The 12,640-nt window shown below is 22.7% G+C and overlaps 6 protein-coding genes across 7 annotated transcripts in view; 2 read left to right on the top strand and 4 right to left on the bottom strand.

The window, feature by feature from the left end:
• LOC102670937 (probable tubulin polyglutamylase ttll-15) overlaps nucleotides 1–303 on the top strand; it is a 2,387-nt gene extending 2,084 nt beyond the window's left edge. The window contains exon 4 of one of the 2 annotated variants that reach the window (XM_006616468.2): nucleotides 119–303. In XM_006616468.2, the coding sequence (XP_006616531.1) occupies nucleotides 119–219 (101 nt within the window). In that variant the 3' untranslated portion in view covers nucleotides 220–303. Of the gene's footprint in view, nucleotides 1–103 lie in introns of both variants that reach the window. The other variant, XM_031510860.1, reaches the window with a different exon arrangement.
• Nucleotides 304–668: 365 nt separating this feature from the next.
• LOC102670673 (tRNA-specific adenosine deaminase 2) lies at nucleotides 669–1,259 on the bottom strand. The gene has a single exon (XM_006616466.2). It carries the CDS (start codon nucleotides 1,180–1,182, stop codon nucleotides 670–672), a length of 513 nt encoding a protein of 170 aa, XP_006616529.1. The 5' UTR covers nucleotides 1,183–1,259; the 3' UTR covers nucleotide 669.
• On the bottom strand, nucleotides 971–2,679 carry LOC102670807 (single-strand selective monofunctional uracil DNA glycosylase). Its single transcript, XM_006616467.2, has 3 exons — nucleotides 1,823–2,679; nucleotides 1,614–1,763; nucleotides 971–1,547 (listed from the first exon to the last, which is right to left on the bottom strand). The coding sequence occupies exons 1-3, from the start codon at nucleotides 2,426–2,428 to the stop codon at nucleotides 1,437–1,439; spliced, it is 867 nt and encodes a 288-aa protein (XP_006616530.1). The 5' UTR covers nucleotides 2,429–2,679; the 3' UTR covers nucleotides 971–1,436.
• A 749-nt stretch (nucleotides 2,680–3,428) lies between these two features.
• The window catches only part of LOC102681993 (RNA helicase aquarius), a 17,198-nt gene continuing 7,986 nt past the window's right edge, over nucleotides 3,429–12,640 (top strand). The window contains exons 1-3 of the mRNA XM_006616465.2: nucleotides 3,429–3,652; nucleotides 3,739–4,375; nucleotides 4,458–4,636. Coding sequence (XP_006616528.1) covers nucleotides 3,575–3,652; nucleotides 3,739–4,375; nucleotides 4,458–4,636 — 894 coding nt within the window. The 5' untranslated portion in view covers nucleotides 3,429–3,574. The remainder of the gene's footprint in view (nucleotides 3,653–3,738; nucleotides 4,376–4,457; nucleotides 4,637–12,640) is intronic.
• Nucleotides 5,042–7,473, bottom strand: LOC102681637 (probable G-protein coupled receptor Mth-like 5). Its single transcript, XM_006616462.2, has 2 exons — nucleotides 6,191–7,473; nucleotides 5,042–6,029 (listed from the first exon to the last, which is right to left on the bottom strand). Exons 1-2 carry the CDS (start codon nucleotides 6,984–6,986, stop codon nucleotides 5,377–5,379), a joined length of 1,449 nt encoding a protein of 482 aa, XP_006616525.1. The 5' UTR covers nucleotides 6,987–7,473; the 3' UTR covers nucleotides 5,042–5,376.
• The window catches only part of LOC102681770 (G-protein coupled receptor Mth2-like), a 5,435-nt gene continuing 2,733 nt past the window's right edge, over nucleotides 9,939–12,640 (bottom strand). The window contains exons 3-8 of the mRNA XM_006616463.2: nucleotides 12,002–12,254; nucleotides 11,162–11,448; nucleotides 11,018–11,096; nucleotides 10,758–10,918; nucleotides 10,450–10,687; nucleotides 9,939–10,284 (exon numbers count right to left, since the gene is read on the bottom strand). Coding sequence (XP_006616526.1) covers nucleotides 10,086–10,284; nucleotides 10,450–10,687; nucleotides 10,758–10,918; nucleotides 11,018–11,096; nucleotides 11,162–11,448; nucleotides 12,002–12,254 — 1,217 coding nt within the window. The 3' untranslated portion in view covers nucleotides 9,939–10,085. The remainder of the gene's footprint in view (nucleotides 10,285–10,449; nucleotides 10,688–10,757; nucleotides 10,919–11,017; nucleotides 11,097–11,161; nucleotides 11,449–12,001; nucleotides 12,255–12,640) is intronic.

Here is a 12,640-nt window from a genome sequence, read left to right as displayed (position 1 = left end):
TATAATATATAATTATAATATATAATTTACAATATATATATATATATAATTTTATATATATATAATTTGTAATATATATATAATAATATAATATTATTTATTTATTATTTTTTATTTTAGACAAAAAATATGGTATTAAAAGATTATACATTAAAAAATCACTTACTTGTTAGATGGTATCAAGGTAAATGTGAATTAGATCTTTCATGGTGTTCATAAATATATTTTTTAAAAATTTTATAAATTATTACATTTTTATATAAATAATGTTTATATGTATTGGCAGTATACAATCAATTCTAATTTAGAATTATTTAACATATTATTTATTATTTATATATTTCATTATCCAAATTAAAATAAAATTAAAATTTATTTCTTAATAATGAATTGAAGAATAAAAGAAAAATGAGAAATGACCAATTTCATAATTTTTTGTTTATCAAAATTAAAATTAATAATTATTATTTTATTCATTTTTTTTACGATTAAATTTAAATTTAATTAAAATGTACACTTTATTTTGTGAACAATATAATTAAATTCATTATTTTTTTATTAGTTAATTAAAATATCAAAATAATCTTTTTCAATAAAAGTATTTTATAATATTTTTTGTTTTTTCTCTTTATTCTTCAATTATAATCATAAAAATTATTAAATCTTTGTTTAATTTTGTAGCATTTTTTTATGATTTTTTTTTACCTTTGATTCAGGTACATTTGGATTTGTGCCTTTATAAAATTCTTTTAATAAAGTCATTGCTTCATGACTTTTAATATCTCCCATTATTGCTGTTCTTGAATTATAAAGTTTTGGTATTTCAAAAACACTAATGCATCCCCCAAAACGATCATTTCCACAACCATATATAATGTTACATACTTGTAGCTGACATAATGCAGATGTACACATTATACAAGGTTCTACTGTAACAATAACATTAATATTATAAAAAACATTTTTATAGCTCAAATTTTTTGTTTTACAGAATTCTAAAACTTGATCTATACAATTTATTTCTGCATGTCGAGTTGCATTATGAGTTTCATTAACTGTATTGTTACCTGTAGCAATAACTTCATTATTATATATAAATAAACAACCAACTGGAACTTCACCAGCTTGTAATGATTCATTTGCTTTTTGCAAAGCAATATTCATCCAACTTAAAAAATCCATTATGTTTTTTTTTGAATTATAATAACATAAACTTTATACATTTTTATAAAAATATTACCAAACACATTCACATGATAATATAAATTATTACAAATTTTTAAAACAATCACATAAATTTTACATAGTAAATTAGTATAATTTGTACTGAATAACTAATACTTATATAATACTGATAAACAAACAAAAAATTTTCTATATTTTTTTATTCTTATTCTTCTTATTAAATATTCTTAAACTTCTAATGTAAAATGAATCTAAGATACAAAATATTCAAGTAATCCAAATTCACTTAATTTTTTGGTAGCTTTTTCATTCCAATTTTTATTATTTACAGCACGTGGACTTGGATGAGGTAAACATAATACCTAAAAACATAAAAATATGAAAAATATATGTTTCAAATCTATTTTAATTTAAATTTTCATAATCACCTTAATAGGTAATTTTGATGATTGAATTACAAATTGTGCTCGTTTTTCTGCATATCCACCAATACCAATTACAATTTCAGCTTTTATGATTTTAATTATATCTAATAAAGCCTTGTCACAACTAGACTGTAATATTTGTATCTCTGATCCCTAAAAATATATTATTTTTATATAAATGTAATTATATTTAAAAAAAAAATAAATACTGCCTTTATCTCGGCTGGTGTAATATTGCAGCCATTTTTTTTCATTAAAGCAATAGGACAATAATTATGTATATATGCTTGTTGAAAGAATTTTTCTGGACTTCCGCACAATTTTTGGAAAAGGCCCCATAATCTTTTCCCACTGATTTCACTGCGATTGCATTGAAATCCTGTTATTTTTCTATTTGGTTGTTCTTTGACTGGTTTTCCCACAGGACCATAAATTTTTAACCAATCCCGAACCATGCTTATCTCACCAAATGGCACACCAGTTTGAGACATACCCCAAGGACCGGGATTCATTCCAAGAAATAATATCTTTTTGACAGTATTACAATATTTTTGTACATACATAGTATGTATATTAAACGCATATTCAAGTGGACTATAAACATATTCTATTGGCGAATGGAATGTAATTTTTCCTAATTCTATGACTAAATCACGTTCTACTGATAGTACTTGTTCAGATATATTTCCAAGTGATGCGTCATTGAGAATTTTATTATCCTCTTCAGAATTATTTTCATTTGATAATTTAATTCTTTTAAAATTAACATCTATCGAGTCACTATCACGTCTTGTTTTGGTTTTTCTTGAATTCGACATTATGACGCTTATTTTAATTAGAAATATTTCGTTACAACACTTTTAGAAATTGTACTTGATTATAATTGAACACTTTAGAATTGAACTTTTAGAACTTTTGAAAATTATTGATAAAAAAATAATAAAATATTTTAAATTAAAAATTATATATAAAACTATATACAATTTTTTTAAATAATATTTTCTATTGATTACGATAGCGATTAAAATCGAATTTAAATTCAAGTATATAAAATATAAATTCAGATATGTTAAATTCAGGTAATAGTACCAGTCTACATTTATCTTGAATGTTGTGTGTATATATATATATATATAATCATTTATCTATTAATAAATATAAGAAAATATAATAAGAAAAATAACAAAATATGTTCTTTATTTAAAGAAAAAAGAATACTAACCTTTATTTTTCTTCCATATATTTGTCTTTATTTAATTTTAAAATAAATTTAATGAATAATTGTAATATTTGATTTTATATACATATATACTATATATATTTTTAAGTATTTTTAACCAATAGTAATAATTGGAATTTTAATATAACCAATCAGTAACTGAAGAATTATAAAGTTCCGAAAGAATAAAAATTGTATATATAATTATAAATATAGAATATTCAATATATAGTATTATTATTCAATAAATATGAATAATAATAAATAATATTTAAAATGATATGATATTAAAAAATAATATAAATGTCATACATAATTATATACATAATTGATGTGAATATATATTGTTTATTATCATACACAACATTAGTCAATCTTGATTAATATTAATTAAATTAGATTATATTTTTTATAAACATTAGATAATTAATTTTTATGTCTTAAAATCTCTAAAATCTTGTGAACATAATATAAAGCTACATTTTTAGCATTAAATAACTGAGAAATTAAAAAGGAATGGAATAAAAGAAAAATAAGATTGTATTTCATCTAGAAACTACCAATCAGATTCATTGGTACGATTATAGAATTAGAGACAAACTATATATTCTAGTCTAGACATATATATATATGGTCTAAGGTAAGACTTATAGGATTTGTAGGTTAAATAAACATTTTATCAGAGCTAATTCAAAATATCGACAAATTTTTATATTTAAAAATTTGATATAATAATAAAATTAATATGGAAAATCAAGTAACAGTAAAAAGCAATAATCCTGCTCCTACGGTAGAGCAAATTAATGCTGATCGTATAACTCAGGTATTTATAATTTAGAATTTTATTTTTTTATTACAAAGAAATATATATATATATATTTATTTATTTATTTTAATAAACAATTACAGCTAGCAAATAAGTATTGGGCACCACATACTATGGATTCACATCTTCCATTTAACTCTCAAATAGTAGAAGATATTTATATTCAAGAAATATGTGCATCTAAATTTTCTATTCGAAGAATTATGATGTTAGAATTCAGTCAGTATTTAGAAAATTTTCTATGGCCAAATTATAATGCAAAAATTGCAACTCGTGCACATACAATGTCTATTGTTGTCATGGTTAATGAAAAATTTCGAGAACGTGTTCAAGTTTGGGAGGCATTTGAAAAGAATTCAGAATATTTTCCTGATTTTTTTCAAAAAGTTTTAGAAGCATGTCTTGAAGAAAGTATAATGGATTTTGATTTAAAAGAACAAACAGCATTGATTGTTTTTTTGAATCATTGTTTTAATTCTATGGAAGTATCATTAGTTAGAGAAGAAGTAAAACGATTAGTATCATTAGCTATGTGGATCTCTTTACAACAAGGTCGAAGAGAATTGGAATTTAGAAAATATCCAAAATGGAGGAAATATTGGAAAGTTATAAGGAAAAAAGATAATCCTGAATATAAAGAAAAATTAGAATGGGAACGTAAATTTTTACATAAATTGATGATAAAATTTATGACAATATTAGAAACAATACCAGAGGAAGGTAAAATGAAAGAAATAAAAATCTAATCTTCTATAATAAAGATATTTTATATTATAATAATTTAATATCTATTTTTTAATAGGACTACTTTTACCAGATAAGGTACGATATTGTGAAAGATTTCTGGAGTTAGTAATAGATTTAGAAGCTTTATTACCAACTAGACGGTTTTTTAATACTGTTATGGATGATTGTCATTTAGTAGTACGATGTCAATTATCTAATTTATTACATCGTTTGGAAGGTGAATTATTTGGTCAGGTAAGTTATAATTTTTAGTAAATAGAAAAATGCTATTTTGATAAGTAATATATTTCTTTTCTTCTAATATTAATTGATATAATTTATTTCTCATTGTGTATTTAATTATAATATTAGAGTAGTATTTTATATAATTTTATAATATAAAATACATTATATTATAATGAATAATTTTATAAAAAATTTTGAATCTCACTAAGTTTATTCAAAAATACAAAATATAATTATTTTATAAAATATATATTACATAATATATTACATAATATTTTATAAAATAAAATTATTTTGATTATCATTTGATTATCAAATCAAATTTCATATTATATATTGAATGTTCTATTTTTATTTTCTTAAGATATATTTCGAAAAGTATAGGGATTAATGATATAGATAAATGTAGGATAATAAGAGGAATAAATGAATAATAGTATCATTTATTTATTTTTGTAATAATAATGTGTAAAGTTACCGCGAAAATGAATTTCGAATTTTTAAATTTGAATTTATATTATTCATATTATTTATTATTGCAATTGACATCAAAATATTTTAAATATATAGAAATAACTGGTTAAATATATTATAATTAGAAATATATCTTCAAAATTATCACAAATTCAAATAAATCACTTAATCTTTTAATATTCTACAACTTTCATCTGATATGTCTTTATCTTCCATATCTTTCGAAATATTCATCTGATGAAATTAAAAAATATTTCACATAGTTTGAAGAGTTTTTAATATCCCGCGTTAATGGCAGTCATTTCTTCACCCCAATCAAGACCGTCGATATTTTCCCCTGAATTACAGCAGTTACACGTTTTACTAAGTAAAAATGTAACTCTTCTCTGCCCGAATACACAAACGTATAATATTAAAATTGCTTCTAATAAATTAATGATGATATGACAATACTCTAATGCTTCGTAATTTAATCTCGATAATAACAATGATAACCAACCGGTACTCATTGTTACAAATAAGAAAACAAACATTCTAAAGCTATATTTCATTTTATGATGAATTCGACCATATGTATTCATTCGTTTTATTTTATTCGCGGTTGTTAATACGAAACATAAATCAATCATTATTGTAAATGCAATCGATGTAAATAGTACAGAAATACCAAGCCAACCAATCGTTTCTTGAGGTGGATACATTTTTCCGCCAATAATAGGTTTATTAGTTTCTAAAGTAAAATGTGCAAAAATTGCAGTACCAGCTATGCTAATTGTTGAACACCAAACATATGTAGAATAATAACAATATTTTCTACCGTCAGTAACTCTTAAAAATACATTTCGTGAACGAAAAGTGCTCCATACATAATAACCGAAGGCGTTCAACCAAAAAAATGCAGCTAACAAGGAAACATACATGACAGTATCTGAAAAAAATATTTTCATAAGTATTTATTTAAGTATTAATTTGTTTTTTGTTTAAGTAATATTTGATTGAATTTTAATCTTATTATTTTTAATCTTAGTATAATAAAAAATAATTTAAAAAGTATAATTAAAATTTCTTTTAATATTTTATATATCATACCAGCAATCATAAAACTGATGTGATTGCCAAATTCCGTAAAGATTCTGACTGTTGATGCACATTGACCAGTTATAAGGCACAGAGTCATACTAGTTATCATGTTTCCCACAAGATCACGCAGTTGTGGTAAAACAAAATAGATAATTGCGACAATTAGATAACTGATTATAGATATTGCATGAAAGGTAGGATCAATCGCATGTTTCATCAAATAATTTGTATCTGACCATGTAACAATTACATCAGGTACACAAATCATCGCATACATCGCTACTAGTCGATCTCTACTCAAAATTGCTTTGTCAGCGCAATAATGTCCGAATGGATAATCATAATGAATAGACACTGTTTCAAAATTATCTTCATCTATTGAATTTGCAGCATCAAATCCAAATACATTATTGTATTCGTGTTTTTCCTTTGTTAAATCAGTAGTATAATGTCGTAAGACACCGTTCGTTAATATAGCAAGTCGATCGTCACCGGATCGATAATGATATACATTCCATTGACGCTCGTTAGATTGACATTTAGGTCTTCCGATCTTTAATTGATAATTCGGTTTAATTAGTTTATTTTTTGAAATGCCATTGACCTCTTCTATAAATTCCGGTCTCCACTCCGTCTCGTTTGTTTCCGTCAATGGCGTGCACGTGTCGTCGACAAGAAGCTCATTGTGTTCGCAACATTTTGCCACGCTAATCAAATTTGATTTTTCATCGGTATTTGCAAGAAGGGGATAATTTGATCCCAATATACCGATGATGATAAATAATGCACTCATGAGATAATACATATCATTGAATCAACACCTTTCTTACTCTCGTGATTTCGTTTCCATATATTAGTTTACATTCGCCAATCAACTTTCTTGGCTATGGCCAAGTTAACGTTTTTCCTAATCAATCTTGCGAGGACTACGATTACCTCGATGATGTTATTATTCACTTGTTCATTGCAACGTGACGGTGGATTTCTCGTGTGTTCATCGCCATACCTGCTAATGCCGCCAGCGGATTACCCGCCTAGTGAGACCTACCCCTGCCATATCCGCCGCCATCACTTCCCATCCATTTCCATTCTCTATTGCACTATCTTTTTATCTCTCTTTCTCTTTCATTTATTCGCTCACGCGCCAGCTTGTCTACTCTCTTTTTCTCTCTTTCCCCCTCTCTTGTAGCTATCTCATCGTTTCCTTTTGCCCCTCCCTAATACTCATCCTTACCTTTCTCGTTCACTGCACTAGTCATTATATTTTTTTCCGATGTTTGTATCTTTATTATTCTGATAATTTTACAATTTTATTTCAAGTTATATATTCAATATTTAATATATGATATTCAATATAATATTCAATTTTTACAACAATTTTAATATACATTATAATGAAATATAATAGTAAATCCAGAGGGAAATAGAGCAATCAACCTTCTGTCTTCAAATAATAATAAAATAAATTATTTAGTCACATATATTATAATTATTTTGATTTTTTATAATGTATTAATAATTAAATCTAATAATTAATTATAATTATATTAATAATAATTAAATATTACAATTTAAATAATTAAATTTAATTATTTAAACTGTAATATTAAATAAAAATATTAAAATTATTATATAAATTACAAATGTATAAAAGTTAAAAAATGTTTATAATTATTTTTATATGTTTTCATCTTCCTCAAGCTAAGTTTCTGGATCTATTTTTATCCGAATATTTATAATATCATTTATTGACGATTTATTAATTTATTGATAAATTGATTATTGATGAATTTAATAATATAATAAATTTATGTGATTAATGACAGTTTTGTTATGTACTTATTAAATATTTATTTATTTATTATTATATTATTATTATTTATTCATCTATATATTAGATAATCATTTTATCCTTGAAACAATTTCATGTTTCTCGTTTTTACACTTTTTCTTTATATTTTAATTTTTAGTTGTAAGCCTTTTTTATGAATGACAAAAATTATAATTTATAAAAAATTTATAAAATTTATATAATTCCATAACAAATTATACGATTATATATATTTTAAAAATATTTATTTACTCTTTTTTTTCGTATGATTATTATTGAAATGAATTCATGCTAAATATAATAGAAATCAAAATACGAAATTTTCTTTAATGATCGATTATTATATGTATTATATTAAACTTATATATAATATATAAAACTTAATATATAATATATAATATTTAATTTGATTTTTTTTTATATTTATATCATATTTATTATTTACATATTTATTTATTTTATATATATATATATAAATACAGCGTTTATTTATATTATATTATACTTATATATTTATATTATATTTATTATATATTATTGATATTTATTAATATAAGTGTAATAATATATAAATGACAATATTTTATAAGTAATAAGTTAAGTAATAAGTTTAAAAAAGAAAATTCAAAACAGATTACATTATAAATGAATAATAATTTTTACATAATCGTACATAAAAGATCTATAAAAAGATTATTTTATATGTCTATGAATAAAATCTAAATAGCTTGCAAACAATTTAATACTTATGTAGATATTAAATTACTTTTTTTATAATATATAAATGAAAAAAAAATTTAAAAATTATTTATAAATTGATATATATTTCAAAGAATCTTCTACACAGTTATTATATTATTAAGCAATAAAAATGTTACGTCTTTCTTGCAGCAGAAGTATTTTTTGCGTTACTAAAATATTGATTAGTAACATTGGTGTTTCATTGGTGTGCAAAACATTACAATTATATATATGTACATATTGTATACGACAATATTAATTTTAATCTTTGCATAGTCAAATAGCATTATTCATAATAATATGTAGATAATTATTGAATATATGTTTCTTTACATTTTAATTTATTTCTTTATAGAAATATATATATATATTTCTTAATCGTTTTAAAAATTTCGTATAATAAAGATTACAATTCTAGTTAATCTAATTTCTTTTTTATATGCTATAAATTTCTCTCTCTTTTTTAGAAATCTGATTTACGTTATCTATTTTTAATGTAAAATAATCATAATTTTTATAGAAAATAAAAATAAAATTTATATTAAATTCTATACAATTTTTAACACTTTTAATATTACATGATTTTTATACTAGTGCACGATTTTTAAAATAATGCATGACTTTTATAATTAAATTTGTTTTTCATTTTATTTTATTTTATTAAATTTATGAAGAATAATTCTATTAATTTTCAACGTTTATATTCAAAAAAGAAAAACGAATTTGTTGACTAACACTTTTGTTTAATACTTATAAGATATAACATATAATTTAAAATGAATTATCATCTCGCCATTATAAGTGTCGCGTCAATCATTTATGAAAGTTTGATACGAACGAACTTTTTGAAAGAAACAATAAAATAATTAGATAAAATTATTACAATGACAAATATATCAAAACGATAATAATCGATTTTGTCTTATATATACCGATAAAAATTAAAATATATACCGGTAAAACTACAATTGATGACATAATAATAATTGATAATTAACGCAATATTCATTATTTAATAATGTTCCTAGAGATTCTTAAATTCTTAAATAATTATTATTACATATTTTTTAACAATTCATTTGAGATTATAAAAAATATATTCTAGTAAATACATTTTTAGCTATAAAAATTATATATATGTATGTTACGACTAGGTAAATGGTAAAAGAGTATTGAATTCTATACAATCTTTGTATCACTTTGTTATTAACAAACAAATATATAATTTTTTTTGTCATTATTTATAATTATTTCAAACTAAACGATGTTGATATAAAAAAAAAATTAAAAAAATCATTTTTTTATCAGTGAAAAAAAATGTTTTAATAAATATTAATCATGTTGCGATAACTCAACTTCTTCGGGTAGAACTTCTTCACATTCTTCGTCTTCATAAGCTATCCAAGATTTTGGAAAACCAATTCCACAAGGTTTTTTTTTTGCCAACAATTTCCTGACACGTTTTCGCATCGCGACTAACAGTAAAAATATTATTAAACCTTGTAATGCATTTAGTATATCCGTTGGTATCCTAAATTGAAATTTAAATAAAAAATTAAAATTATTATTTATAAACGAGATCAACCAATATTTATTATTTCTTGATTAAAATTGTTTTTTAAAAAAAATTAATTTTTAACATTTTTAAAAAAGTAAAAAATAAGTAAATAAAAGTAAATAAATAAATAAAAATTACCAAAAATCATTTTTACTATGATCAACAAATGAAACTACTTCAAATATCCATGTAATACCCATGACAAATATCAGTTTGACATAAAGCAGACATTTAAAACGAAGTGATCGTAAATTACTTCCATTATAATCTCTATATTGATGCCACAATCGCCAGCCAGTTAAGCCAAGATAGATAATATTTAACGTTAATAAAATAGCAATTGGTCCATAAAAATATGCCCACGTTTGCTCAGGGCCTACAATAATATGGATAATAATAATAAGATTTATTAAAAATTATTAATATCTTATAAATATCGATTTTACCGTTAAACCAACAAGTATTATCTCCAAAACCAGGTTTCAAATGCGTTCCATCTACATGATGAGCGATTAAGGATACTATTAAAAAACACATTGGTCCACCCCATCCAATAATACTATAAGTAATAAAAAGTGGTTTATCTGCGATTATAAAATCTTTAAACCTGAAAGAGTATAATAGATATAATAGATATTAATAGATATATCAAAAATATAAATTGGAAAAAATTGGACTTCAAATATTTTTTTAATAAAATATTTACCAAACTGTCCTCCATATATTAAAAGAGACAATGTTTAACCAGAAAAATACGGACATAAATCCGAAATATAAAATAAACCCTAAAGAAATATTTACATGAATTATCGATTAAATCAATGTATGAATTCACATCAGCATATCATACCTAAAGAAGCACATATCGTGTAATCTTTTTCTCCTGGCAATCTTAAATTTTGTACGGAAAGAATAATATAACTGACTGCTAATGATGTGACTACAGCCATCATCGCTTTATCTTGAACTTCCCTTAATTCTGGTAGTAAAACATAAACTGCTAGGGTAGCGATTAAGAATATGGCTGATATGATACTAAGAATACAAAACAATGTATTCTTCCACATCACGTAATGTTCGCCTTCGAAACATATCAAAGCCACTTGCAAGTTGTTTTCCCAATTTGTCACGCAGAAACTGAATATTTAATTAATTTATTATAACATACATATTAATTAAACGTATACTGAATATTTTAAATTCGAATAAAATTATTCAAAAAAAATTCAAAATATTTAAAAGCGAAATATAAAAAGTGAATTTTATTTTTTGTTTATATTCTGAGAAAAAAAAGAAAAAAATTGTTTAAATTTAAATAGAAATATTATATATATTAAAATATCGCTTTATATATATCGATTATCTCTTCTTCGTCCATATTCTAAACATTTCTTTTATTTTATTCTTCTTTCTTTCTTTTTATTCTGTTTTTTTCAATAGGAAATTTTAATTGGATTTATTACAAAAATATAAAACGAAATAAAGATATGAGATACAAAATTTTATTAGCTAAAATTAAATAACTTAAGTAAATTAAGTAATTTAAATTTAATTCAAATTATTATGATCATCTATAATTTAAAATTTTTTGAAACTTAGCAAGCAAATCTCCTTAAAAAAAGATATTTTCTTATAATTTTGAATTCGAAAATGACATCAAATAGAATAGAACTTTGATATTATGATTTACCTATCTGCCTTTAATTTTATGTGACTCATCTCCACGAATTGAAGCCATGGCATCCCATGCTCTTCGATTATAGTAAAATTTTCCTCTTTAGAATCGATTATGTAATATCCATCAGACAAGCATGTAAGACGAATCTTTGTGCCATCAGAACAATTTTTCGAAGATGACGACCATGTCGAGTTTGGGCAACAGTTGATGTTGATCGCTAGACTCGATGAGATCGTCCATATTAACAAAAAGATCCATAGTAATTCTAAAAAAGAATAAATTTGAAAATACCTGAATCACGTATGCAATACGTTTGATCTTCACGGAAAATTTTCATTATTCATGGAAATTAAATTATATTGATTAGATTACAATATACTCGAATTGTGTTTATATGCGTACGCACATTTTATATATACTTATATATTTGATATAATTTATAAATATAAAAATTTCTTTATAAATATAAGAATTTTCATTAGGAAATTTCATTCTCTGTCATAGACTCTTCGCGTATGTATATAAATAAAGATTAGAAATATATCTTCTATTCAATCTGAAGAAAGACGTTCATTTATTTCAAACGTAACATTTCAACGATAAAAACTTAAAAACACAAAAATTTGCGATAACATATACGATAAATTTGTA

This window comes from Apis dorsata, unplaced genomic scaffold (assembly GCF_000469605.1).
Source record: "Apis dorsata unplaced genomic scaffold, Apis dorsata 1.3 scaffold_265, whole genome shotgun sequence".
NCBI classification, from domain to species: domain Eukaryota; kingdom Metazoa; phylum Arthropoda; class Insecta; order Hymenoptera; family Apidae; genus Apis; species Apis dorsata.
This window is presented reverse-complemented; position numbering and strand designations above follow the sequence as displayed.